Raw genomic sequence first — 27,086 nt, 5'->3', positions numbered from 1 at the left:
TGATCTGATGTGATTTTGCTGTTCTCTAAACTGTTTGTTATGTTGAGCTTTTCTCTCAGCTGTTCTGCTATGATTCGCTCTTCTCTGAGCTGTTCTGCTATGATTTTGCTGCTGTTCTCTGTGCTGTTCTGTTTAGATATTGCTGTTTTCTGTACTTTTCTGTTTTGATTTTGCTGTTCTGCTGAGCTTTTCCGGTCATTTTTTAGCTTTTCTTTGAGCTGTTCTGCTATTGTTTTGCTTTTCTCTGAGCTGTTCTGCTGTGGTTTTGCCATTTTTAGAGCTGTTTTGCTGTGGTTTTGCTGTTCTGCTGAGCTGTTTCGGTTATGTTTAGTTTTTCTCCTAGCTGTACTGCTATGATTTTGCTGTTTTCAGAGCTGTTTTGCTATGAGTTGCTTTTCTCTGTTGTATTCTGTTTTGATTTTGCTGTTGTCTGAGCTGATCTATACGATTTTGCTGTTCTCTAAACTGTTTATGTTTAGCTTTTCTCTCAGCTCTTCTGCTATTATTTTGCTGTTCTCCTAGCTGTACTGCTATGATTTTGCTATTTTAAGAGCTTTTTTCTTAGCTGATCTGCTATGATATTGCTTTTCTCTGAGCCGTTTTATTATTTTGCTGTTGTCTGAACTGTTCTGCTATGATTTTGCTGTTCTCTGAGCTGTTCTGTTTTTGTTCTGCTGAGCTGTTCCGGTTAAGCTTTTCTCTGAGCTGTTCTGCTATGATTTTGCTGTTCTCTGAGCTGTTCTGTTTTTGTTCTGCTGAGCTGTTTTAGTTAAGCTTTTCTCTGAGCTGTTCTGCTATGATTTTGCTGACTTGCTCCCATGCTGTTTTTTTATTCTTAGAGGTTGTAATTGCATAAAGTCGTGGTTTGTAACCGTGATGTAATTGGCTGTCTGACAGAGGGAGGAGTTTACACGTGACCCCACCCTGCTCAGGAAGGTGTGTGCTGCAGTGAGGGAAGGAGTTACTGTGGAGAACTGCTGCGAACTTTTTACAGCCGTGGACCAGCTGAGCGGCCTACCGGACTCTGACATACTGACGGCAGATTCAGCCAATCAGGACCAGGAGCTGGTGGAGGTAAACAATGAAACGGCCAATCAAAAGAGAGTTTGAAAATAGCATTTCTCTTTTCTCTTTAATCCCTTTCTAATCCATTCTGTTCTGTTTGCTCTCCTGACTGATTCTGAATGTAAATAACCGAGCAAATGTTCAAATTTAGTGGAGGAATCAAACAAAGGATTAATTAGTTATTAATGAGGTGTGGACATTAATGAGCAAGGCAGATATAATGAGCAGCAATGAAGCACATGGCGTCTCTGTTGGCAGTGTTGTGTGTGTGTGTGTGTGTGTGTGTGTGTGTTCAGTGGCATGTGTTAAGAGCAGAAAAGCTCCATTTGATCCTGACATGTAAGCTCTTCCTTAATGTCCCTGATTATGGATGTGTTACCGTAAAGTGACACCACAAATAGAACATCATTAGAAAAACTCATCGATCTACGTCGCCATGTAGATGTCTGTCTGTTTCTGTACATTATTTTCTTCTTTTCTATCTCTGGCTCACTAACACTTATCTGGGATATGAGCCACCACCCTCAGAGGGTGGGTCAGTTTTGAGAGCCTTGATGTCTCTGGAAAATGGGAGGGTGGATAAGTTTTGACAGGTTGAATGGTGGATTAGTTTTAGGAAATTGGTAGGAGTGGATTAGATCGGGAGGATCAGTTTGACTGGAGGGAAGGTGGATCAGTTTGGAGTAGCAGAGGTTGGATCACTTTGGAGAGTTGGAAGGGTGGATCAGTTTAAGAGATCTGATGGTGGATCAGTTTGGGGAAATGGAAGGGTGGATCAGGTTGGGGAGATTGGAGGGTGGATCAGGTTGGGGAGATTGGAGGGTATAGCAGTTTGGGTAGATGGGAGGGTGGATCAGGTTGGGGAGATTGGAGGGTGGATCAAGTTGGAGAAATGGGATGGTGATCAGTTTTAAGAGATGAAAAGGTGGATCAGTTTGGCAAGATAAGAGGGTGGATCAGTTTTAAGAGATTGGTGGTGGATCAGTTTGAGATGATGAGGGTAAATCAGTTTGGTAAAATAGGAAAATGGATCAGTTTGGGAAGATAGGAGTGGATTAATTTGTTAGGATGCGAGGGTGGATCTGTTTTGAGAAATTGGATGGTAGATCAATTTGGGGAGGTGGGAAGGTGGCTCAGTTTAAGAGATCAGATGGTAGATCAGTTTTGAGAGATGGAATGGTGGATCAGTTTGGGTAGATAGGAGAGTGGATTAGTTTGGGGAGTTGGGAGAGTGGAAAATGGGAGGGTTGATCAGTTTGAGAGATCAGATGGTGGATCAGGTTGGGGAGATTGGAGGGTGGATCAAGTTGGAGAAATGGGATGGTGATCAGTTTTAAGAGATGAAATGGTGGATCAGTTTGGCAAGATGAGAGGGTGGATCAGTTTTAAGAGATTGGTGGTGGATCGGTTTGGGTAGATGGGAGGGTGGATCAGGTTGGGAAGATGAGAGGGTGGATCAGTTTTAAGAGATTGGTGGTGGATCAGGTTGGGAAGATGGGAGGATGGATAAGTTTGGGGTGTTTGGAGGGTGGATCCGTTTGGGAAGGTGGGAGGATGGATCGGTTTGGGGAAATTGAAGGGTAGAGCAGTTTGGGTAGATGGGAGGATGGATCAGGTTGGGGAGTTTGGAGGGTGGATCAGTGTGGGGAGATAGAAGGTCGAATCAGTTTGGGCGTGGTTGGCAGTAACTGGCCCTCAGTTTGGTAAAGCCAGATGAACTGGTCAGTGAATCAATGAGTAAGATGGAGTCATTTGGAGTCATTGAGATTTTATTACACACTTGCGGCCACCTGAAGGTAAAGTCATCGGCCACCGTCAACCGTGGCTACTGACATCATCTCTGCGGCTCAAGGGGAATTCTGGGAGGGGTGTGGAGAAGGTTTCCAGGGTGACGGGGTTCTCAAGCAGCTGCACATTGGCTCCTGTTTCCCTGCTGTTGTTCCCCCTCCTCCCTTCGTCTCTCTCTCACCCGCTCTCTCTCTCTCTCTCTCATACACACATACACACTCTCTCTTTTTCTGTTTGACTCACTGACTGGTTGTGCTGCAGCCGTTCAGGCGTGAGGTGTGTTCTCTACGTGCTCGGCTCTGGACCTTCCTGCTTCAGTCTTTCTTTGCAGTACGACACACTCGAGGATGGGAGACGCTGCCACACAGACACCGGGAACGCATCCTTGCAGGTACGGAAAAGCAGGATAGCTAGGGTTACATACTGCTGATGGGGAGGAATGAGACCTGATGCATTGAGCTGGGACGTGTGTGTGTGTGTGTGTGTGTGTGTGTGTGTGTGTGTGTGTGTGTGTGTGTGTTTTCTTTAGTGTATTCTATGCAGCAACACCGGTCTATCAGTAATGGGTAGCACAGTCCTTCTAGTTCATACACATTCAGTGTGTGTGTTCTGCATGCACATATTCTGAGTGCACTATTAAAGGGCTGGGTGACCAAAAAATATTAACACTATATAGATATAGAACTCAATTACATTGCTTTTATATTGATAAATCATGCACGTCGTAGTTCATGCCACCATGCTAATTCTCAGGAGTTATCCTGCATCATTCAGACACGCTCATGACACTGGTTCTATTTGCTTTGGCTTTTCTCTCTCATTAATAATGCAGTTTTTGCTAACTTGTGCTACTACTTAGCCCTTTCCGGTATTAAAAATAGCCAGACTTGACTGTTTACCTGTACAATGTATAGAACAGCGCTTGTTGTCTCAAATGAGCTGGACAAAAATATATATATAATGTATATAATGATATGCTGAAAAAAGTCTCATACATGTAGGCCTCTGAATGTTAATGTTTGGGTATTTAAGTGGACGTGAAAAAATAATCCCTGCATCCGCATGCATTTCTTTTAGATAAGCTGTTTTTCTGTAATAATGTATTCCAAAAACATGCAGAAGGTGAATTAGCTGGTCTGTGTTCTTCCAAGGTGTATTCCTAGCTTTAGGCCCAGCTTGGGTGGCTCTTTAGTAACTGCAACCCTGATCAGGATGAAGTCTTTCTGTCTAAAACCTCTCACGTTTCTCCATAAAATGTGGAATATGGTGATGGTGATGCATACCATTAACCGCTATGTGAAAGGTGATTTTTTGCAGTCCATCTGTGCTCAGCTGTAGCTGCGTGAGAGTGTGTGGTGTGTGCAAGGGTGTGAGTAAGTGTGTGTGTGTGTGTGTGTTCATTCTCATGCTAATGCGTTTCTGTAGCGGCTTGATAAAATGTAACATTAAGACTAGAATGCGCCGGGCTCAGCAGATTTAAAGGGCCGGTGTGGGAGGTTCAAACAGCCTCTGTTTACAATCCAAGCTCTCCAGAATGAACAATTCTCTTTGTATTTTTTTTTTTCTGATAGTCATTACATTTGGACTGAAGAAGGATTGTATTGTGTGTTTATTAGAAGGGCTGGGCTGGGTGATATTATCATATGATTGTCATAGAGTACAGATACTGCAATGAATTGTATTACCAAATGCTTTTCCAGACTGTCTGGATGTCATAGACATAGTCCACTGTTCCTCACAGTAATGGGCAGCTGCTTGTTTTTATATTTAATACAACCCAAATTCCCAAAAACAATTGGGACAGTAGGTAACGTGAACAAAAAACTAAAGCAGGCACCCAGATGGCGCAGCGGGATATTCCGCTAGCACACCAGCGCAGAGATTCTGAACTCCTTTGCCATCTAGCAGGCATAATTGGCAGTGCCTGCAGGGAGGGATGATCGAAATATGTGGGCGGGGTCCTCAAACGGAAGACAAATTTTCTTTTTGAAGAAAAAAATTTGGATTTGTAAACTGCTATTTATAGGTATTTAACTAAAGGAGCACGAAGAAAATAATATTTTTTTACCTTAATAACTTTGATTATTGTAAGTAGATGCTAAATTCTAATCTGCTGCCTGCAATATGTTCCAAAAAATTTAATTAACATTAAAACCAAGAATACTGTGCAACGTTTAAAAAAAAAAAAACATCATATATAGTTGATGCTTTCAGTATTGGTCAATTTTTTACAAATAAGAATAGGTTTAGGTTTGCCACTTGGCAAATAATGTGAGTAAATAGTCCAACAGTTTAAGAGCTATTGTTCTCACCACGATTGCTAGGAATTTTGGGATTTCACCACCTACTATCCTTAACATTATTATGCACAAATAATCTGGAGAAATCTCTATGCATAAATGACAAGGTCTAAAACAATATTTAAAGCCTGTGACCAAGAAACTCTCAAGCTTATGTAATGAGTGTAACCACATGGGTTCAGGAATACTTCTGAAAACACTCGTCAGCAAACACATGTCGCTGCACCCTTCTATTATGCAAAAAAGCAATTTATATATCAAACACATTTTAAATAGCCACCGGCCTCTCTGATCACAAGCTTATTTTAGATAGACTAATACAAAGTGGACACTTTGTATTAGTGGACACTTTGTGGTGCTGAATCTATGGTATGGGGTGTTTCAGTGCTAGTGGTATAGATAATTGCACATTTGTGAAAGCACCGTCCATGCTCGAGTACAGACGCATACTATACTATGTCTGTTCTAGGGATGTTTCTGCTTATTTTAGCAAATTGATACCAAGCCACATTCAGCACGTGTTAGTTTGGCTTTGTAGTAAGAGGGAGCAGGTGCTAGACTGGCCTGGCTGCAGTCCATATTCCATATGGACCAATTCCATCATGCTGTTAGGGGGCACGGTGGCTCAGTGGGTAGCACTGTCGCCTCACAGCAAGAAGGTCCGTGTGGGTTTCCTCCTGGAGCTTCGGTTTCCTTCCACAGTCCGAAGACATTCAAGTGAGGTGAATTGGAGACACTAAATTGTCCATGACTGTGCTCGACATTAAAAACTTGAACTGACAAATTTTGTGTAACCAGTAACTAACTGTCCTGTCATGAATGTAAAACATGATGGTAAAGTCCTAATAAATGAATAAACATCATGCTGTTAATGCCAGACTGATTGCATATAAAATGCATATTATTAATGTCTGGTGTTTTTTGTTTCCTTTTGTCATTAAATACAGCTACTCTCGATACTGGAGACTGTAAACGACTCAGTAAGAAGCCAGTTCTCACCAGCTCTCAGGTAATTTTCCATCTTGCTCTAATCTAAACAGTTTTTTGTTCTGTAATTATTATGTGTTTTTTCCTTTCTAAGATGGGAGAGTGTGCATTAAAGTACACATTCAGTATATGAAAGATTATATTTAAAGCAGCCACCAATTTATTGTAATAAAATATAGAGGTGTTTGATTCAGTATTGTAATAGATACAAGGTTTGCTTCACTAACAAACCCCTCTTTTATTGTGACTGACAGGCACATCGACCTAGCCTCCTTCATTGCACCTTAAGGTGCAGGCACCACACCTCTTTTATTTGGATTAACAGTTACACAACTTATGCCAGTTTTAATAAGGTCGATATTTGGAGGCTCTGCCACCACTAGACTAGCATGAACTGCCACTTGCTTGTAGGAGGGCGCTATTCCCACCCTTCTGCACACATTAGCTCACAAATGCCAGAGATCATCAAATGTTATTTTGATTAACAGGAAAACAACCCTCTTTCAGCCAGAAAGCTTGACCAACTTTATTTGAAAATGAGTTTCGTGCACCCAGGTGGCGCAGCGGGATATTTCGCTAGCACACAAGCGCCGAGATTCTCTAACTCCTCGGTTCAAAACTCGGCATTGCCAACGGTCGGCTGGGCGCCATCTGGCAGGCGTAATTGGCAGTGCCTGCAGCAGACACGTTTCTGCTAGGGCGGGATGACCGGACTTCGTTGGTGGGGTCTTCAAATACTGTGTAAGGACCCTGATTAGCAGATAGAGAGGTGCCTGTGCAGAATGCATGGGTGAAAAAGGGTTCCGCTGAGGGCTGCATGCGGGTCGGAGGAGGCGTGAGCAGGGATATACCCACCTTGACTGCAATCAGGGATCCCCCAGCAGCGGAAGACAAATTGACTACACTAAATTGGGAGAAAATGCATAAATAAATACATATGAGTGTCACTGTATAGATATTGAAACCTCTGCATCAATTCAAATCCACAGTGTTACAATACCCCATAACAAAGGCAGGCTGTCAGTAAATTACTGTTACTAATGACTACAGTCACAGAGAGCAGCAGGATCGCTAACGCTTCATAAGGTTTCGCTCCTGGGGGGTATTTATAAACAAGCTCTGGTGGAGTTGTGGGTTCATTTGGAGGTTCTGACGCTGATTTAACGAGCCTGCTTACGTTTTCATAGAGAGTAATTGGCTGCGTTTTTGAGCTTAGTCAGGGCTTCTGCAGGAAAACTCGACGTGCATCTGACGCACAAGTGGCTCATAAGAATTCCTCACTGGTCCTGAGGCGTCACCATGGCAACCTTGTTGTGGTTGTCAAGAACCCATGTGATGAAGGCTGTAAGGTGTGAGATTTTTCTTCTTCTTCTCAGTGGATTCCTCGTCTCACTTATTATTCTGTCCTTGCATGTTGTTGGTTTTTTTCCCTTGACAGCAAACTGCATCATAATGAGCAGTTGAAATATGATTAGATACAACTGGAAAAGGAGGGGGGTTGGGAATGATTAAACCACATGGTTGAGTTCTTCTTTGTGTTTGTGGTTTTTATTTGTCATTGGTTTCTCTTTTTTTGGGTTAAAACGTTCTGTCTCAAAATTAAATGAGGTATTTAGTAGGGATGCATCAATACCATTTTTTCCCAACCGAGTACAAGTACATGTATTTTTGTACTTACCGATACCGATACCGATACCTATTTAGAATACGTGAGAAGTGACAAGAAGTTTAATGATACCACGTCCAAAAGTGCACGTCAACAAGTAGCGAGTGATCAAAGTGTTTGTGCGCTGATGTGATGAAATCAAGGAGGAAAAATAAATGAATCTGAGTGGATTTGGCAACACGAATAGCATGGATTGTTCTGTAGTGAGTTGGAGGTTAATAAATATTTTTGCAATGTTGGTGTTTTGTTGTTATGTTTTGTAGAGAACGATCAGGTCAGAAATACTGTAAAACGTGTGCGCCGGTGTATTCTGATATAAACTATATTATCCCCCTGTCCCACCTGTTTACACTCCTCTCCTGCGTTTCCCCTCACACCGTATCCTGCGTTCTCATTGGCTGTTCGACATGTCACTCATTCCCAGTCGCACATCTGAGATCAGATATCTGACGTGCTAGAAAACTCGATCCGGTCGCCGAGCAGTCGGATCGAGTTGTTGGATAGTTCACACTTAGCGATCGAGAGCCGAGTTTTGATCGCCGAGTGAACGCCGAGTTGCTCCCGAGCCGGCAAATCTAGCGCCGACCAGTCGCCGAGCGAAAATCAGGGCAAAAGTCGTGTAGTGTGAACCAGGCATAATGCAGCAACGTGCACTAGGCACACGGTATCGGATGTTTAGTATCGGAGCCTCGTTTGCGAGTATTAGTACAAGTTAATGAGCGCGGTATCGGGCAAATACCCGATACCAGTATCGGTACTCATGCATCTCTAGTATTAAGTGTACACAGAGATGGGTACTTGTCAGTTATGGGTGTCAGATGGGTGTCTGTCAGTTATCTGCCTCGCCTGTCGACCATTAAACAAATATACAAACTGTGATTGATCTTATTTAGACTTCTGACTGATTGCAAACCATATTTCTACATTTTCAGTTAATAATTTGTACTCAGATCAAGTAATATTGTATTAAATCTCACTTGGTACACTCCGGGAATACACTGGATAGGGTGCCAGTCCATCGTAGGGTCTTGGACACCCCCACCTCCCACTTACATAGCCAATCGTCTCACCTGACCAGCCGACAGCACAGCTGGGATTTAAACTCGGATCTCAGGTGTAGTGGGCTAGCATAACAGACTGTTGCACCACTCGAGCATCAATTTGTAGGTCATGGTTTCACAAATTTAAATTTTGAATATGAATTTCTGTTTTCTTTACTGCTTTTGCGAAATTGCTTATTGCCACAAACTATTTTAAGCACATTTTAATTCCACATTTACAAACTTACTATTACCAGGCCTGTACCAGGTAAACTTAACAGTTGCTTTCTGTAAAAAATAGGTTGCCTCTGTACACAAAGCTGATTCACATATGAACTCGCCTCAGGCAGGTGAGAAGATGCAGTCGGTACTGCACACGTGTCGGAGGGGGCTTGTGTCAGTTGCGATGCTTCTCAGTCAGCAGTGGAGGGTTGTATCGGTACAAAGGAGGTGTAATGCAATCAGGGTAATTGGATACGACTAGATTAGGGAGAAAATTTTGGAAATTCCAAAAAAAAAAAAATCTCATAGTATGGACTTAAACTCGAGAGATCTCAAGCTCTTGAGTTTGAATCTCAGCTGTATTATTGACCTGGCCTGGTGTCTTAACAGGCACAACTGGCCATGGTTAAATAGGGGTCAAAGTGGTTTTTCTTTGTTGCTGCTAATGCAACCTCAGCTGACTGGTTGAGGTTTTTGTATGAGAGGTGGATGATGATGGAGTAGCGTAGTGTGAGTCTCTTTCTGTGAGGCTCCATCTCTGACTGGTAAAATGAATCTGCTGCGGTGCTAGCGGCTGGTCGCACATGATTGGCTGTGTCTGATGGGGCGGTGACCAAGTCTGCACGATTGACTGGTGTCATGTCCAGTGTGTGTTACTGCATTGTATCCAGTGATTCTGGAAAAATGTAGCCACCATGATAAAACAAATGTGAAAATGAAACGAAAATGGAACATTTTGCTAATTAAAAAGTCTGAAATCTAATAAATGGTGGTGCTAAGCATTAAATAAAGTTTAATTCTTTATGTCTGTCTTTTTTTCAGCAGAAGTTTTCAAAATGTACTTCTGGTTCATCTTCTCCTTGTGAGAGTCCTCCAACCTTTCGTCCCCTGAAGGCCCCCAGGGGCCAGCGTCCTTCTTCTGAAAACACAAGACCGGCAACAGGTGCCATGAAGTCCGATAGTCTCGGTACGTCCACGACCACGAAAACCAAAACAGGCACCAGTGACTCAAGCCGGACTAAGACCAGCAGCCCGGCAAAAAGGAAAACACCCTCCGCCGCTAAACCCATCACCAATGGCAGCGTCATCCCCCCGGCCAGGCGGGAGAACTCCACTGCTAATGGTACAACAAGCAAATCAGTCCAGGAAAAGAGGCTGACGCAGAGTGCCAGGCCCAAATCCTTTCCCGCTGTGGCGACTGGGGCAGCAAATTCAGCCAAACCAAGCAAGACTGTAAAAGCATCAGGGAAGGACTCGACTCAGGGCTCTACCTCCGACAGCGCCGAAAATGCACACTGTCCACGGACCACACCCTCAACATCAGGCACCGTCTCACCCGAGAGCAGCGGGAACAGTCCACGGAACCACAGCAGCCAAGGTTTGATTTTGTACTTGATCCTAGAACTCTAAGCCTGTGCCAGATTCTAAGCTTTAGCAACTGTATTGTGATCTTTGCTTTTTCGTATTTCTGCCAGCTGTGGGAACTGGAGCCAGGGCATGGTGCCAGAATTAGTATAAAAATATATTAAAATAAGCCCAGTCTGGTATTGACTGCATTTAATTTTACTGAAATACCCCTCCTGCGACAGAGAAACTCTGGCATCCTAACCTACTTTCTATCTAGCTCGTCTGTATATGTGAGGTAACTTGTTTGATACGAGACTGCACCTGTCTGATTTGTCATTTCAGTAGGCAACACATCTGAATTTGCAGGCATACCAGTCAGGCACACATACCATCCATGCTTTTGTAGCACGTGCAGAATGAGGTCTGGTGTTGTGTTGCTAAAATAAACCACTGTGTGTTATGACAATGGTTTTCAGAAGTGCTCCTGAATCCATGTGTCTATATTTATCACGGTAGCTTCACAGTATCTCTTGCAAAGCCATCACATACATTTGATAGCTGTTTCAAACCTTGCAAATATTTGAAAACTTACAGTGCTTTGCATTATGCATGGAACTGTGTTTGATCACTGTGTTGTCACATGGATACCAAAATACTTTAGTACAAACCAATTCCAGTACTTACGTTTTTGACGTTGCACAGTCATCTATGTATTAAGCCACTGTTTTGGATTATGATGTCCAACAAGTTTATATTAGCTTTTGTACAGCTCAGTTGCAATATCTGTTTATTGATACAAATCTGTTGCTTATATCCTGCAGATATGTAGATTGTATTGTTTCAATAGTCCGAGCACGAGATCTTTAACATTAGCTCAGTGAAATTCTGGGATTATTTAGGTGTTGGATCATTCTCGGCACTGCAGTGACACTGACATGGTGGTGGTGTGTTAGTGTGTGTTGTGCTGGTATGAGTGGATCAGACACAGCAGTGCTGATGGAGTTTTTAAACACCTTACTGTCACTGCTGGACTGAGAATAATCCACCAACCAAAAATACATCCAGCCAACAGCGCCCAGTGGGCAGCATCCTGTGTCCACTGATGAAGGTCTAGAAGATGACCAAGCAGCAATAGATGAGCGATCATCTCTGACTTTACATCTACAAGGTGGACCAACTAGGTAGGCGCGTCTAATAGAGTGGACAGTGAGTGGACACGGTATTTAAAAACTCCAGCAGCGCTGCTGTGTCTGATCCACTCATACCAGCACAACACACACTAACACACCACCACCATGTCAGTGTCACTGCAGTGCTGAGAATGATCCACCACCTAAATAATACCTGCTCTGTGGTGGTCCTGTGGGGGTCCTGACCATTGAAGAACAGGGTGAAAACAGGCTAAGTGCTTCTATATGGTAAGTGGAGCTGATAACATGGACAGTGAGTGTAGAAACAAGAAGGCGATTTTAATGTTATGCCTGATTGGTGTATAAATGACCCAGCTGTCTGTGACAGTTAGGTTACTCATTCAAAGAATATTGATCTGCTCAGTAACGTTGCTTTAGCTGCAGTGTCTTCTGTGTCTTGGAGAAAGCATGTGTTAGCCCTCACTTTCTAGTGAAAGCTCAGGAGAAGAATAGGCTGAACAGATGAACTGTATATTTAATTTGGTATGAGAGGATGGGGAGCTGTCTAAGCCAGTAAATCAATGCAAGGCTGCTTAATGGGCTTTTTCTCATCAGTGAAAAGTACTGAAATGTTGGTCCAGATGATGGAGATGTATGGAGAATGGTGAGGTGTGTGAGTGTGTGTGTGTGTGTTTTCTGTATTTAGCTGGAAGCTTTTTTTTTCAGTCCAAGCAATAGTTCAAGCTGAGCCTCAATACCTGAAGGTCACGTCGCACATAGACACCCTCAGACGTGTGACAGATTAATCCCCATACTGTTCACTGCACTTCACAAACATGTGGTTTATGGTTAAGATCGATAATCTCCCTCAGTGAAAAGAACATTTCTCACCCTCTGTTCTCAGAGAAAACATGAAGTGAAAGGAGAAAAATGGAGGATTTACAACAGTTACTTCTATTTTTTGCATTATTTGTGACACTTTTACATTTTAGATAATCAAACAACATTAAATATACTAGACAATTTTTTTTTATTTTTTATGATGAATTCATTTCTTGAAGCAAAAATGTTTTTTCAGCCCTACGTGACCCTGTGTAGACAATTACCCTTTAACTACAATCAACCAGTCTACCGAAATCAATTGACAAAGCATTTGCTGAGGCTCTGGCAGAGATGTTCACAAGTCACAAAGTACGAGTCCGAGTCAAGTCACGAGTCTTTAGGCTAGAGTCCGAGTCAAGTCACGAGTCAATATAATATACACAAAACATATATTGGAAATGTAACAGATTAGCGACTGTATTTTGCCATTTTACTTTGTGCCTTTACTTTCCTAGGTACCAGTTAAAAGCTTCAACTGAAGTTTTGTTTTCATTGCAAATCAGGCACAACGGCCAAAATCCAAAACGCAGCAAAAAAATCATAACCACTGCTTACCTTAGCTTCTGTTCTTCCAGATTCTATTAAATTTATAGCCGTGTGTCCCATTAGGAATAGAATCCGTTATTTTGTAAATGTGCTTATAATTAAAAACCTCCAAACTTTTCCCAGTTGTGAAGTAAAACACGAACTCGTTAGAAAGCCAATCAAGCGTTTCATTACCACGTCATCTGTGTGACGCTGCAAACTAAATACATGCAGATAACAGCATTTCTTACTAACAATTAAAATCAGAAGGTCTGATTGGTTCAGAAAGCGGTTCTTAAAATCATTAGTGCCAATTCTGTAGGAGCATTCCATTCACATTATCTGTTACTGTGAAGTGCACTGCATAGGGTATTCCACCATTTTAAGTAGGAAGCGACACTTCATCACTACGCCGGAAGCTGGCTGTAACATTTACCGTGCATTGCGGTTTAAAACAGCCGGAGCGTTATTAGAGAGCAGAGAATTACATGATCAGAATAATGTCGGATCATATATATACAGTGGTGTTCAAAAAAATAGCAGTCCAACACCATTAACCTGATAAATCACTGTTTTTAGTAGAAATGCTGTTTCTACATAGCAAAAAATTTACTTGAAAGTGTAGTAGAGTAATGAAAACAAAACAAACCCAACAATTAGGACATGCATCCCACTCATTCTGAGTAATCGAAGCATTGATTGAAAGGGGCTTGTTCAAAATAATAGCAGTGAGGAGTTCAATTGGTGAAGTCACTCATTCTGCAGAAGAACGGGGGTCAATTTTGGCACTTATTTAAGGTAGGAGAGTGGCAAATGTTGCACAGGTTGGTCATAGCACATTTCCTTCTGAAATACTGGGTAAAATGGGTTGTTCCAGACATTGTTCTGATGAACAGCGTACTTTGATTAAAAAGTTGCTTGTAGAGGGAAAAACATACAGAGAAGTGCAGCAGATTATAGGCTGCTCAGCTAAAATGATCTCAAATGCCTTGAAGTGACAACCAAAACCTGAAAGACGCGGAAGGAAGCGTGGAACTACTGTTCAAATGGATCGAAGAATAGCCAAAATGGCAAATACTCAGCCAATGATCACCTCCAGAAAGATCAAGGAACATCTGAAGTTAGCAGTGAGTACAGAAGATGATTAAGTGAAGCCAAGTTACCAGCAAGAACTCTTTGCAAAGTTCCGTTGTTAAGAAAAAGACGTCCTGAATGGGTTCAAATTTGCCAAGGAACACATTGACTGTTCCAAAGAGAAATGGCTCAACATTTTGTGGACTGGTGAAAGCAAATTGTTCTTTTTGGGTCTAGTGGCCGTAGACAGTATGTCAGACAACCCTCGAGCACTGAATTCAAGCCAAAGTTCACTGTGAAGGTAGTAAAGCACGGTGGTACAAAATGGATGGGGATGTTTTTCATACCATGGTGTTACACCTATTTATCACATACAAGGGATCATGGATCAGATTAAATATAACAAAATACTTGAGGAGATCATGTTGCCCTATTTCGAAGAAGAAATGTCTTTAAAATGGGTGTTTCAACATGACAATGACCCAAAACATCTTGGTTACAGACAAACAAGATTGAGGTAATAGAGTGGCCAGCACAATCCCCTGACTTCAATCCCATAGAGAACTTGTGGGCTGAAATCTGAAGCACGTTTTTTTTTAGGCAAAACCCAAAATTGCAGAAGAACTGTGGAATGTCGTCTAATCATCCTGGACTGGAATACCTGTTCAGAGGTGCCAGAAGTTGGTCGATGCCATGCAACACAGATCTCAGAAACAATTGTTATGCCACTAAATATTAGTTCAGTAATTTAAAGTAAAGTGAAACCTCAAACATTTTCAGTTTAAAAACAATTTTTTTGAGTTTTTAAAGAAAAATGCTGGCACTGCTATTTTTTTGAACAACCTAAAATTTTGTTAATGTTTTGATTTAGAATTAAAAGTGTAGTATTTTCAGTGCATTTGCATTTATGGAAATAAAAGTTATTATAATGATTTTGTGCTTTATTCGCTTTTTTTAAATCACTGCTATTTGTTTGAACACCACTGTATATATATATATATATATATATATATATTTATATTTTCCAATGTCCTGCAAGAAGCTGTCTGTTAGTATTACTGTATCCAGATAAACAAAAGCCTTCAGAAACTAGTTAATTATGCATATGAAGCAAAATAAAATTACCTTAATTGGTACTGACTTACACCCCATGACCAAACATATGGATCACATGGCTTCGCATCCACACAACTGCTCACGTTTTACAGTCACACCCATCGGTAACAGGTGTAAATATAAAAGCAACTGAATTGATACTGACGTTACACATCATGACTAAATACATGTGGATCTTTTTCAAAACAGCTTTTCTGGTGTTACAGTATATAACATTATAGCTACACATCCACACAACAGCTCATGTTTTACAGTCACGCCCATTGCTAACATGGGTATACAATTGATTATATAACATATATTTGATGTTTTAAGCTTTTTGGGGAAGGCCCTTTCTTGTTCCAGCATGACTGTGCCCCTGTGTACAAAGCATTGTCCGTAAAGTCATGGTTTGAGGGGTTAGTTGGGGGAATTAAATTCTATTATTGTTCAGATAATTGTGTGTGTGTGTGTGTGTGTGTGTGTGTGTGTGTGTGTGTGTGTGTGCGTGCGCACTACATTCAGACTGTATGGTCAGCAGAGCACGTTTTAGTCTTGTAAGATCCACTTATCCCATAACTAATCTTCTTAACATGGTTAAATCTGACTAATGTGTTTTGCTGACTCAACCTACAGATGGAGTTACACAATCAACATAGAGTTGGTGCTTAGGAAAACATGTAACCATGTTTGGTTCTTTTTCGTTTTTAGCTTGCCAATAACTCATGCAGTTACTCAGCCCATAGGTTCCTGGACTCATAGTTTAGTCAGAAATTATGTGCTATGTTTATTTTTTTCAAAGCCCAATAAGCTCTTTTGTTTTGTTTTTAGCTCTTAGGCCAAAACCTCAAGCCAAGGCAACAACAAGACCTCCTCTGACCAAAACTGCCCAGAAATCAGAAACAGACAAGACTTGCAGGTGAGTTGCTTCTCAGTTTAGCAGGACTGTAGGTAGCAGTAATCATGCCCTTGTATGTCAATTAATGTGTGTGAGAATATGGTATGTGTATGTAATCAGGTTGTAACATTTAAAAAACATTTGTGTGTTTTTCAGCCCCATTAATAAACCAAACAGGCCCAAGAGCACAGTGAGCAGCAGAACTGGAGTCAGTGGTCCAGCGTCAGTGCGTACAGAAACGAAGAGCAAAATTACTGCTACCGGTGCTTCAGAGAATCAAAGTAAGAGATCTTGCCTTATATAAACATCTTATTTATATCACCAAGGACATTTTATAAAAAAAAACACTGGGTAGATAATGTTTGATGTTTTGCTGGTTCTGTTGCCTCCCAGTTCTTCCACGTTGTGCTTTTTGTATTTATTTAGTAAATATTTACTTTTACAGCATTTAGCAGATGCTTATATCCAGAGTGACTTGCAGAAGAGCTTGCTCAGTGAACATTTCCTTACTCTAAGACAAATCGACGACAGTCCCAAGAACACATCTAATGAAACACTGATAAAACGTAAATCTTTCTTTGAAAGATAAATATGTAGATTAGTAAGTTCAGGGGTAATTTCAGTGTAGAAATTTCAGTGTAGAAAGAAGTGATGAAGGTCTTTAATCATTTTTGAAGACAGCGAGAGACTCAGTCAGGGTTTGAGGTACAGAACAAGGTTTGATTCTGTATTGTAGGGTGGGCTGGTCTGTTTTTGGCTTTGTAGGCAACTACCATTGTTTTGCATTTACATTTACATTTTTGGCATTAGGCAGATGCCTTTATCCAAAGTGACTTACAGTACTGTGACAGTATACAGTCTAAGCAATTGAGGGTTAATGGCCTTGCTTAAGGGCCCAACAGTGGCAACCTGGCAGTGGTGGGGCTTGAATCAGCAACCTTTTGGTTACTAGTCCAGAACCTTAACCACTAGGCAACATCGTCCCTACATCGTTTTGAACTGAATGTGGGCAGCTGCAGGAAGCCTGTGTAGAGAACACAGCAGTGGGGTGGTGTGGCAGTGTTTGGGTTCATAGTGGACATGGGAAGACCTGCCAGAAGGGAGTAAGAGTAGTCCAGCCTTTGAAATAACAAGCAAAAGTTTAGTTGCCCAGCAAACTCGTTACTAGATGTGAGCCACATCCATAATTTTCAGGATATGTTTATCAGTATATGATTTATGCATTGCCAAGTTTAATACCTTGTCCATATTTATTTCATGACCAGTTTCATCACGACCTGGCTCTGCGCTGACCTCCAGAAAACCTACCTCTCTCCAGAAAGAGGATGAAAAAGATGGATCCAAACCTTCAGCCACTAAAAAACTAACAAAACCTAGCACAGACTCTAAACCTACCCCTAAACCAGCAAAACCTGTAATATCTTCCTCAAAAGCATCCCCAGGTACAGCCAGTAAGACTGGTCTGAGGCAGAAAACCCCAGAATCACTGGTGGCAAAATCAGTCAAGTCTGTGACACTACCCAAACATTCTCCTGCTGCCTCCAAAAAGCTAACTGCTGCAGAGAAGAACTCAGCATCTAATCCTACACAATCAGGCAACAAAGTGGCTCCCCAGCAGCCCAAAGTAGCCACAGTGGAGAGTAAGGGTCAAGAGACTGGCCAAAAAGTAAAGGCAACTCATGATGAGAAGTCCACAGCCTTAATGTCATCTCAAGATTGTTTAAATGGAGGCAAATCGTCACCAAGAAAGCCTGGATCAGTCCAGGAATCTGTACCCAAGGCTGCTTCTGTGGCCTCTAAGGAGTCTCCTGCAGCCAATCAAAGCACTCATTCACCAGTTAAACCCAGTAGCACTAACAAGGAACCGACTACAGTACAGGAAGTCCAAAACACTGTAAACCCTTCTACTACTCAAGACACTGTTGTAAGTGAGGTTGCTGGGAGCAAAATGACCCCTGGCAATGGGTCAGACTTTCTTCCCGAAACACCTTGCAGCTTTGCAAGCGTGGATACCCCACTTGAGGACTCGTGGAGTGTGATTCACCCTCAATTGAGCCCTGAATCAGAGACAGCCAGTGCTACAACATCTTCGGACGACATCAAGCCACGCTCCGAAGATTACGACGCGGGAGGCTCTCAGGATGACGACTGTTGCTCTCATGACCGTGGCGTGTCTAAATGCGGGACGATGCGATGTCCAGATTTCCTGGGCCGCAGCAGCAGTGACACCAGCACCCCTGAGGAGTTAAAAATTTATGAAGGTGGGATGCGAGTGGAGGTACGGCTCAGAGGTCGCGAAGCTGAGACTACGAGTGATGAAGAAGTGGTACTTCGGAGGCCACTGTCGTGGATAAAGCGTGATGATGCACCTGTGAAAGAGGAGGCTTGTGGGTTGGATAATGCCGTGACCGACATCTGCGCCCCAGATCCCCAGCTTTTCTCTTCTGAGGAAGAAGAGGAAGAAGAATCTGAAGAAGAACGGTCCGAAGTAGAGGTCCTTACCGGTGGGGTCGCGGCTTCTCATGCAGAAACCTCACCACAGTTCCAGGGTATTGTCAATCCAGCATTTGACGATGGCGCAGACCAAGATAACGAACACGAATTCCAGCCTGCCTCTGGCTTCCGCCGGTCCGTGCTACTCTCGGTGGATGAGTGTGAAGAGCTGGGATCCGAAGAAGTCGCAAACTGTGACGTCTTTGAAAGTGATGTGACATCAAAACAAAACGCAAATGCAAGCACATTTAAGGACAATGGTCAGATAAAACAAACTGAAAGTGCTGTTTTCCTTACGGAGCTCCATGAATCGCCAGTCGAGGAAGTCCAATTGCTTAAACAATCAGAAGCTTCTCACATAGACACTGATATAAATGAGGCTCCTCCTCAGGAACGCCCGAGTCACCTAGACCTAAAGCTGGTCGAGCAGTATAGCAGCTCTCAGTTTAAGCAAGCAGAAAGCAAGAGAGCAGATTTACAGCTAGACTTACCTGAGCAGCAGGTGACCACGTGTTCACCTGCACAACCTCCCCAGTCCCCAGCAGGTAATGTATAATAGAAGATCCAGTGCCCCCCATCCACCTTTAAAAAAATGCCAACTTCTAAATCATGCACCCGCAATTCCTGCTAGAGTAAATCAGCACAAAACAACAATCCACTCAAATACTGTTTCTTTTAAACCCTTCTACTGTACAGTTAAATCTTCCATAGACAACATTAGAGTGCATATAGATCATTCATGTCCACTTTATTTACTTTTTTTATTTGATTTTCTTCACCAAAATTCAGGATCTCTTGCTGTAATCAGGTGTCACTCTTCTTGACAGTGAAACCACCTGCACACGTAGGCACTGTGTCCTTAAGTTTACAAACCACAACAATAAAAATGCAGGTTTCAAGTAAAAACACACAACTAGCAGCCTGTATGAGGAATGCAAGCTGTACCAATGCACTTTTTATGTAAACCTTACCAGTAAGGGATGCAATTCTTGGTTTTTTTTCTCTAGGTTTTGTTAGCCATAAAATGTTTATACATATTTTTGTGTTATGTTAGACGTTTATGCCAAACAAGCACCCTTTAGCGTGATTCTCAAACTGTTTTATGCACAAAATGCCTTATAAGTGTTGAGTTTATTAAGACAAGAACAGGACTCTTTTTGCAAAGCACCATGTTAGCTTGCATTCAAGCTAACAAGCGTCAGATGGGATGGCAACCAATAATATCATGCGCATGTAACCAAAACAAAACCATCACTCAGTAAAAGTAAATTTACAACACAGGTGTGATTCAGGTAATAGCTGACTGTTCATTTTACTCTTACAAAAAGGAGCTCCAATTCAACAACTGACCATTTTTTAATGTCAGTTTTCAATATGGTGCAATGCTTCTGGTAACTGGTGACCCTTTGTACAACACAGAGTCGTAATTTCCACAATAGTTAATTAGCCGTTATTTCCTAAATAAGCTTGCAACAGGAAGCCAAAATTGCAGCAACTGCTGACCATTCATTTCTTGGTATTACAGAGCCATGAATTCAGCAACAACCTACCATTTATTTCATATGTAAGTTTACAACATGATTATTTGTATTCTATTAAAATTTTCAACACCGAGCCACTATTGCTGTAAGAAACGGTCAGTCATTTTCATAGTAAGTTTACATCACAAAGTCACGATTTTGCAACAGTTGATTATCTCAATTAATCAAATTGCAGAAATAGAGCCACAATTCCTGCAACCCCCAATAAGAAAAATTTTAATTAAGAATTTGGCAAAAGAGCACAGGGTGTTTGACATCCTTCCAGCGTTTAGCTAAAATGTAAGTATCTAATACACAACAAATAAAAGATTAAATACGAACTCTAATGCCGCTCAGGTGGCGCAGCAGTAAAACACACGCTGAACACCAGAGCTGGGATCTCAAATACATCTTATCGAATCTCAGCTCTGCCTGCCGACTGGGCTGAGCAGCCACATGAACAACGATTGGCCTGTTGTTCAGATGGGGGTGGGATATTGAAAGCCGGATAGGGTTTTTCTCATAACTAATGCAATTACGACCTCTGCTGGCTGATTGATGGCGCCTGCAGAGACGGGAAAAGAGTTCTGTCAGGGTGTGTCTCTCCGTACACAGGGCTGATCCGCATTGCGCTCGTCAAAGTGTAGGTGACAAAATGCATATGGCTGCTGCCCAGGTGTCGGATTGGGCGTGGGTTAGCTTCCTTCTCCTCAATCAGAGATGGGATTGACATAGGTGGAGAGGAAGCATGACGCAATTGGGCACGCTAAAAGGGAGAAAAAGGGAAGAAAATGCATATAAACAATATATGTACATATATATACATATATAAATATAAAAATTCGAATACCAAAGCTCTTGGCTGTGATGAGCCCACAGCACCTCAGGAGTGTGGTGGCTCTCAAAGCAATTTTTTTGTTGCTGTTACTTTATCAGTCTGTAAGTTTCAGGATCGTATGGCTTGAAATAGCAACGTTTGTATGAGCTTGGGACATTCAGACATGAAGGTGATTAAATCACAGAGTTTTACAATTTCTTCACAGAATGTACAGTAAGCTGAACAGGCAACACTAGAACAAAATTATTGGCTAATTGCTTGATAGTGTGAACACACTTATTCAGTGTCAAAGATTTCTTTACTCTGGATCAGCGGAAGGATATTCCAGAGTGATCCTTATTTATTTACATGTTTTCATTATCAGTCAACTCAACCAGATATTCCTGCATGCTAACGCTACCTACCATTATTGTTTTTTTGACATAACTCCCATTAATGTTTATTTTTGTATACCTGTCCTGTGTTTCCATTTTTTGTTAGTTTTCTTTGTATTTTACGTATTTATTTACTTTTTTTTATTAGAGCATGGTGTTAGTCGATAGGTAACCATTTTCCTGAACACTAGATGTCAGTTTTTTGTTGTAGTGCTTTTTTTCTGTGTACTGTAGAACTGGTAGATTTTTCTGTATATTGTTTTGTTACTTCACTGCTATGTCTCTCTTTTGTCACATTGGAATTGCAGTTACCATTAAAGGTTAAAGGACTCATGTTTAGGACTGAATAAACCCAGAAAAAGACCAGTATCTTTTCCAGCATGTCTCATATTTGCAGTAATGTCAGTGTAAAAATATAAGGTTAAGAAAACTATAAGCGAACATGCTATGTTTTACTGCTTGATTATGTTTCTGTATGTATTTATAGAGCTATAAAGTTATACACTATTCAGTTTTGCATGCATCTAGATTCCTGTTGTCTCTGTTGTTCCTGATATTGTTAAATTACACAAACAGGTACCAGCAGGAGCATGGCTTTTCTGTTGTTTGAGTAGATGTGGATAAAAGAGATACACTCAGAGTAGTTTGTTTTCTGTGCTTCCCCTTAACAGCAGTTGTTAATCTCCATCCTCCAAAGTTCTAATGTGCTTCACTAATAACTTCAGCACTTTATATCTGGTTTTTTGTAAACCACAGGTCATTTAGAACAACAGTTTGCCCGATATAATGTACACAATTTTCCCCTTACACTAAACGTGGTCAGCCAAACTTGTCTACTAATCTTACTTGCTTTTTTAGGTTTGTGCTGGAGTAGACTTGTGGTGGTGTGGCTTTCATAGTGGATGGAAAAATAGTTTTACTTGGACAGAATCAAACTGACTTGGAATTTTCTAAACCAGTCTAAACCATGGCAATTGAAACGGTTCTAAACCGCACATACTTCATAGTATAGCCTCTCTAATTAGTGCACTAGTAGTATATTTATATAATATAATGCATTAATGCATATAATGCAGTTTGGAATACAGCAGTATATCAGTTAAATGTGCTATGTGAATGTTTTCCTGTTTAACCGTATTTCATTTTGGATGGCTGTAAATCACCAGATGTATATAAGTTGTGTTTTATTTGTGTATAGGACACCAAAAATAGTAAAGTCATAGCCAATCATGTCTGTATTTAGACATTTGGCTGGCCAATCGCACAGTTTGGGATTATAGCGGTATTGGGTATCAGTGTAATTTAGCATCCTACAGTCAAGTTAAATTTGGAAAATATTACACTACATATCTCAGTATTGTTTTACTTTAGGTACAGGTATATGTGGATTAAGAAATCGCTGTTTTATTTTGATTTTTGAATTTTACATGCTGTCTCAACTTCTCTTGCAATTGACATTTGCATTTTCTTTTGCTAGTGTTCAGTTTCTGTTGAATTAGAAGATATGTGTGGACAGGAGGTAAAAGTACTGAGGTTCTGTGTCATTGTGCTAATTACTGTTGAGATGGTACAGAGTAAACAGATACTTCATAGCAGCTACAGTAAAAAGGCATTACACTTGACTTGTCATCTTGCCATGACACACAAATACAGAGTATTCAAGTAGGACTAAATCAAGGCAGTTCTGACATTGTTAAAAGTTTAAAAAGGATTTGTGGGCATAGGCGAGGGGGCAGGAGATGAACAAAGCCGGTATAGTGCAACAGTGGGTGGGTGGTAAAAAGAATCTTTCATTTTCAATGTAATCCAAAGGCTTTTAAGATTTGGTAATTGATTTTGTCGAAAAGCTTTTGAATATGAAATGTCACTTTTTTAAGCCTACATCAGCATCATGGCTCCAGTTCAAATCTAAAAAGCAACTTTCATACACCAAACGTTTTTGGCTGACTGACTATACTTGAGGTATGGGGAAAATCTGTGAATGTGATTTTTGGTTGAACTATTTCTTTATGTTATAGATTTTGACTAAATGACAGTGAGGATTAGGAAAAATAACAACTGCTTTTTAATTGTGCACTTATTTTATGATGAGCTACATAATCTGCAGTTTGCACAGTTTCTCTGGAAAGAAACTTTCATTTCAAATTCAAGAATGTGACTTGAAATTCCAGCATTTTTGAGCTGTTTAAACAAAAAAGCCCCATGTATGGATGAAACACTTGGTCATTGTACAGTATTGTCAATTGTTTTTAGGGGACATTGAGGGTTGTGACAGAATGGATCAAAGCTCCACACATGACCGGCGCTCATCTAAAGTCCTGTCCCCCATTTATGAGATGGATGTCGGAGAGGCATTCGAGAAAAGCTTGGACAAGAGCCAGATCAACGGAGAACACCAGGACGTGTCTCATGAGGATGAGAAAAACACAGACAAGAAAGATGAGGAGAAGGAAGACATGGATGAGAACAACGAGTTTGCCGAACGGGACTGGAGCTTGCTCAGACAATTACTGTCTGACCAGGAGTCGAGTCTGGGTGTGATAAACCCTGTCCCGGAGGATCTTAACCTGGCTCAGTATCTGATCAAACAGACTCTGTCGCTGTCTCGAGACTGTGTAAATGAACAGACCTTTATTAATCATGAGAAAGAAATTCAAGGTTTTAAACGTTGGGCTGAGCTAATCTCTCCAATGGATGACTCCACCACCAGCATCACTGTGACTAGCTTTTCTCCTGAGGACGCTGCCTCTCCTCAGGGAGAATGGACCATAGTGGAGCTGGAGACGCACCACTGACACACAAGGATACATGGCCTTTAGTCCAAGTTCTTTTGGGTTGTTACATTTTCTTCTTTCTTCTATGCTGACGTGATGTTTTTACCACTTTTTTAAAGGTCTGCTAGTAACTATTTTCAGCTGCATATTAATTTATTTTGCCTAATGGCTTCTAAAGTACTCGTGTTATATAGGGGTGGACTGACAGAGGCTCAATGCAGTTGATTTGCATGTGGACATTTTTGTATGTTACATTGTTTACTTGGTGTCGCTTTGATCTTTGTAAAAAAAAAAAAAGCATTTTTGGTTACAGTTTCTGTGTTTAAAAAATGGTTAAACTTTGAATTTGAGAAGAGTGTTTAGATCAATGAGTAGTGAGTCTGGTCTGTTGGTTTACATTCATTGATACGTAGTTGTACTTTAAACAATAAAATGTGTGTAATTATACAATGTTGACTTTTCTTTAGTCAAGAGTGTTGTTATGACTTTGATGGCAGCAACATGAAATAGAAGATCAGCTAAACAACCTAATTTTAACAAAATATAATAATACAATTATAACTGAATAAATTAATTAAAAGAATGGTTTGCTGTTTGCTGGTCTGATTGTTGAAAGTACCACAGACAACACAATTGACCACTAAAAATAGAAAAGGTACATTTAATAAAGCATTCTGTGCTCAGAAACTGTACACTGATTAACTAGTAGAGGGATTAACACACATAGTGCATGATAAAAGAAAATAGCTCAAATATCTGACTACAGTGCCTTGCAAAAGTATTCAGCCCCCTTGAACTTTTCAACCTTTTGCCACATTTCAGGCTTCAAACATAACGATATGAAATTGTAATTTTTTGTGAAAAATCAACAACAAGTGGGACACAATCGTGAAGTGGAACGAAATTTATTGGATATTTTAAACTTTTTTTAGAAATAAAAAACTGAAAAGTGGGGCGTGCAATATTATTCAGCCCCCTTGCGTTAATACTTTGTAGCGCCACCTTTTGCTGCGATTACAGCTGCAAGTCGCTTGGGGTATGTCTCTATCAGTTTTGCACATCGAGAGACAGAAATTTTTGCCCATTCTTCCTTGCAAAACAGCTCGAGCTCAGTGAGGTTGGATGGAGAGCGTTTGTGAACAGCAGTTTTCAGCTCTTTCCACAGATTCTCGATGGGATTCAGGTCTGGACTTTGACTTGGCCATTCTAACACCTGTTTATTTGTGAACCATTCCATTGTAGATTTTGCTTTATGTTTTGGATCATTGTCTTGTTGGAAGATAAATCTCCGTCCCAGTCTCAGGTCTTTTGCAGACTGCAACAGGTTTTCTTCCAGAATGGTCCTGTATTTGGCTCCATCCATCTTCCCATCAATTTTAACCATCTTCCCTGTCCCTGCTGAAGAAAAGCAGGCCCAAACCATGATGCTGCCACCACCATGTTTGACAGTGGGGATGGTGTGTTCAGGGTGATGAGCTGTGTTGCTTTTACGCCAAACATAACGTTTTGCATTGTGGCCAAAAAGTTCGATTTTGGTTTCATCTGACCAGAGCACCTTCTTCCACATGTTTGGTGTGTCTCCCAGGTGACTTTTTATAGATATCTTTGAGAAATGGCTTTCTTCTTGCCACTCTTCCATAAAGGCCAGATTTGTGCAGTGTACGACTGATTGTGTCCTATGGACAGAGTCTCCCACCTCAGCTGTAGATCTCTGCAGTTCATTCAGAGTGATCATGGGCCTCTTGGCTGCATCTCTGATCAGTCTTCTCCTTGTTTGAGCTGAAAGTTTAGAGGGACGGCCGGGTCTTGGTAGATTTGCAGTGGTCTGATACTCCTTCCATTTCAATATGATCGCTTGCACAGTGCTCCTTGAGATGTTTAAAGCTTGGGAAATCTTTTTGTATCCAAAGGCTTTAAACTTCTCCACAACAGTATCTCGGACCTGCCTGGTGTGTTCCTTGGTCTTCATGATGCTCTCTGCGCTTTAAACAGAACTCTGAGACTATCACAGAGCAGGTGCATTTATACGGAGACTTGATTACACACAGGTGGATTCTATTTATCACCATCAGTCATTTAGGTCAACATTGGATCATTCAGAGATCCTCACTGAACTTCTGGAGTGAGTTTGCTGCACTGAAAGTAAAGGGGCTGAATAATATTGCACGCCCCACTTTTTAGTTTTTTATTTCTAAAAAAAGTTTAAAATATCCAATAAATTTCGTTCTACTTCACGATTGTGTCCCACTTGTTGTTGATTCTTCACAAAAAATTACAATTTCATATCGTTATGTTTGAAGCCTGAAATGTGGCAAAAGGTTGAAAAGTTCAAGGGGGCTGAATACTTTTGCAAGGCACTGTATACCCCTTAGGTTGGAAGCACAAAATTGATTTATTATCTGTTCTAAATCTTAACTGCTTAAGGTAATAAAATACAATGTGTTATATATACAGTATATATATATATATATATATATATATATATATATATATATATATATATATATATATACTGTATGTATATATATTATTTGTTTATTTGGAGTTGACACTGGTTGCATTCATGACAGGAACGGTAGTCACTCATTACACAAGATTCATCACTTCACAAGTTTAATATCAAACACGGTCATGGACGATTTTGTATCTGCAATTCACCTCACTTGCATGTCTGGACTGTGTGAGGAAACCGGAGCACCCGGAGAAAACCCACGCAGACAGGGGAGAACATGGTCGAACCCAGGACCTTCTTGCTATATATATATATATATATACAGTGTATCACAAAAGTAAGTACACCCCTCACATTTCTGCAAATATTTCATTATATCTTTTCATGGGACAACACTATAGACATGAAACTTGGATATAACTTAGAGTAGTCAGTGTACAGCTTGTATAGCAGTGTAGATTTACTGTCTTCTGAAAATAACTCAACACACAGCCATTAATGTCTAAATAGCTGGCAACATAAGTGAGTACACCCCACAGTGAACATGTCCAAATTGTGCCCAAAGTGTCAATATTTTGTGTGACCACCATTATTATCCAGCACTGCCTTAACCCTC

At 41.0% G+C, this 27,086-nt stretch overlaps 1 protein-coding gene across 1 annotated transcript in view; it reads left to right on the top strand.

The window, feature by feature from the left end:
- The window catches only part of btbd8 (BTB domain containing 8), a 54,084-nt gene extending 29,545 nt beyond the window's left edge, over positions 1-24,539 (top strand). Inside the window, exons 12-19 of the mRNA XM_062997312.1 lie at positions 898-1,074; positions 3,115-3,244; positions 6,101-6,162; positions 9,894-10,446; positions 15,953-16,040; positions 16,176-16,300; positions 17,285-19,057; positions 23,498-24,539. Coding sequence (XP_062853382.1) covers positions 898-1,074; positions 3,115-3,244; positions 6,101-6,162; positions 9,894-10,446; positions 15,953-16,040; positions 16,176-16,300; positions 17,285-19,057; positions 23,498-24,039 — 3,450 coding nt within the window. The 3' untranslated portion in view covers positions 24,040-24,539. The remainder of the gene's footprint in view (positions 1-897; positions 1,075-3,114; positions 3,245-6,100; positions 6,163-9,893; positions 10,447-15,952; positions 16,041-16,175; positions 16,301-17,284; positions 19,058-23,497) is intronic.
- The last annotated feature ends 2,547 nt before the right edge of the window (positions 24,540-27,086 follow it).

This window comes from Trichomycterus rosablanca, chromosome 6 (assembly GCF_030014385.1).
Source record: "Trichomycterus rosablanca isolate fTriRos1 chromosome 6, fTriRos1.hap1, whole genome shotgun sequence".
Lineage (NCBI taxonomy): Eukaryota > Metazoa > Chordata > Actinopteri > Siluriformes > Trichomycteridae > Trichomycterus > Trichomycterus rosablanca.
The sequence above is the reverse complement of the archived record's forward strand: the minus strand, read 5'-3'. Positions and strand labels throughout refer to the sequence as shown.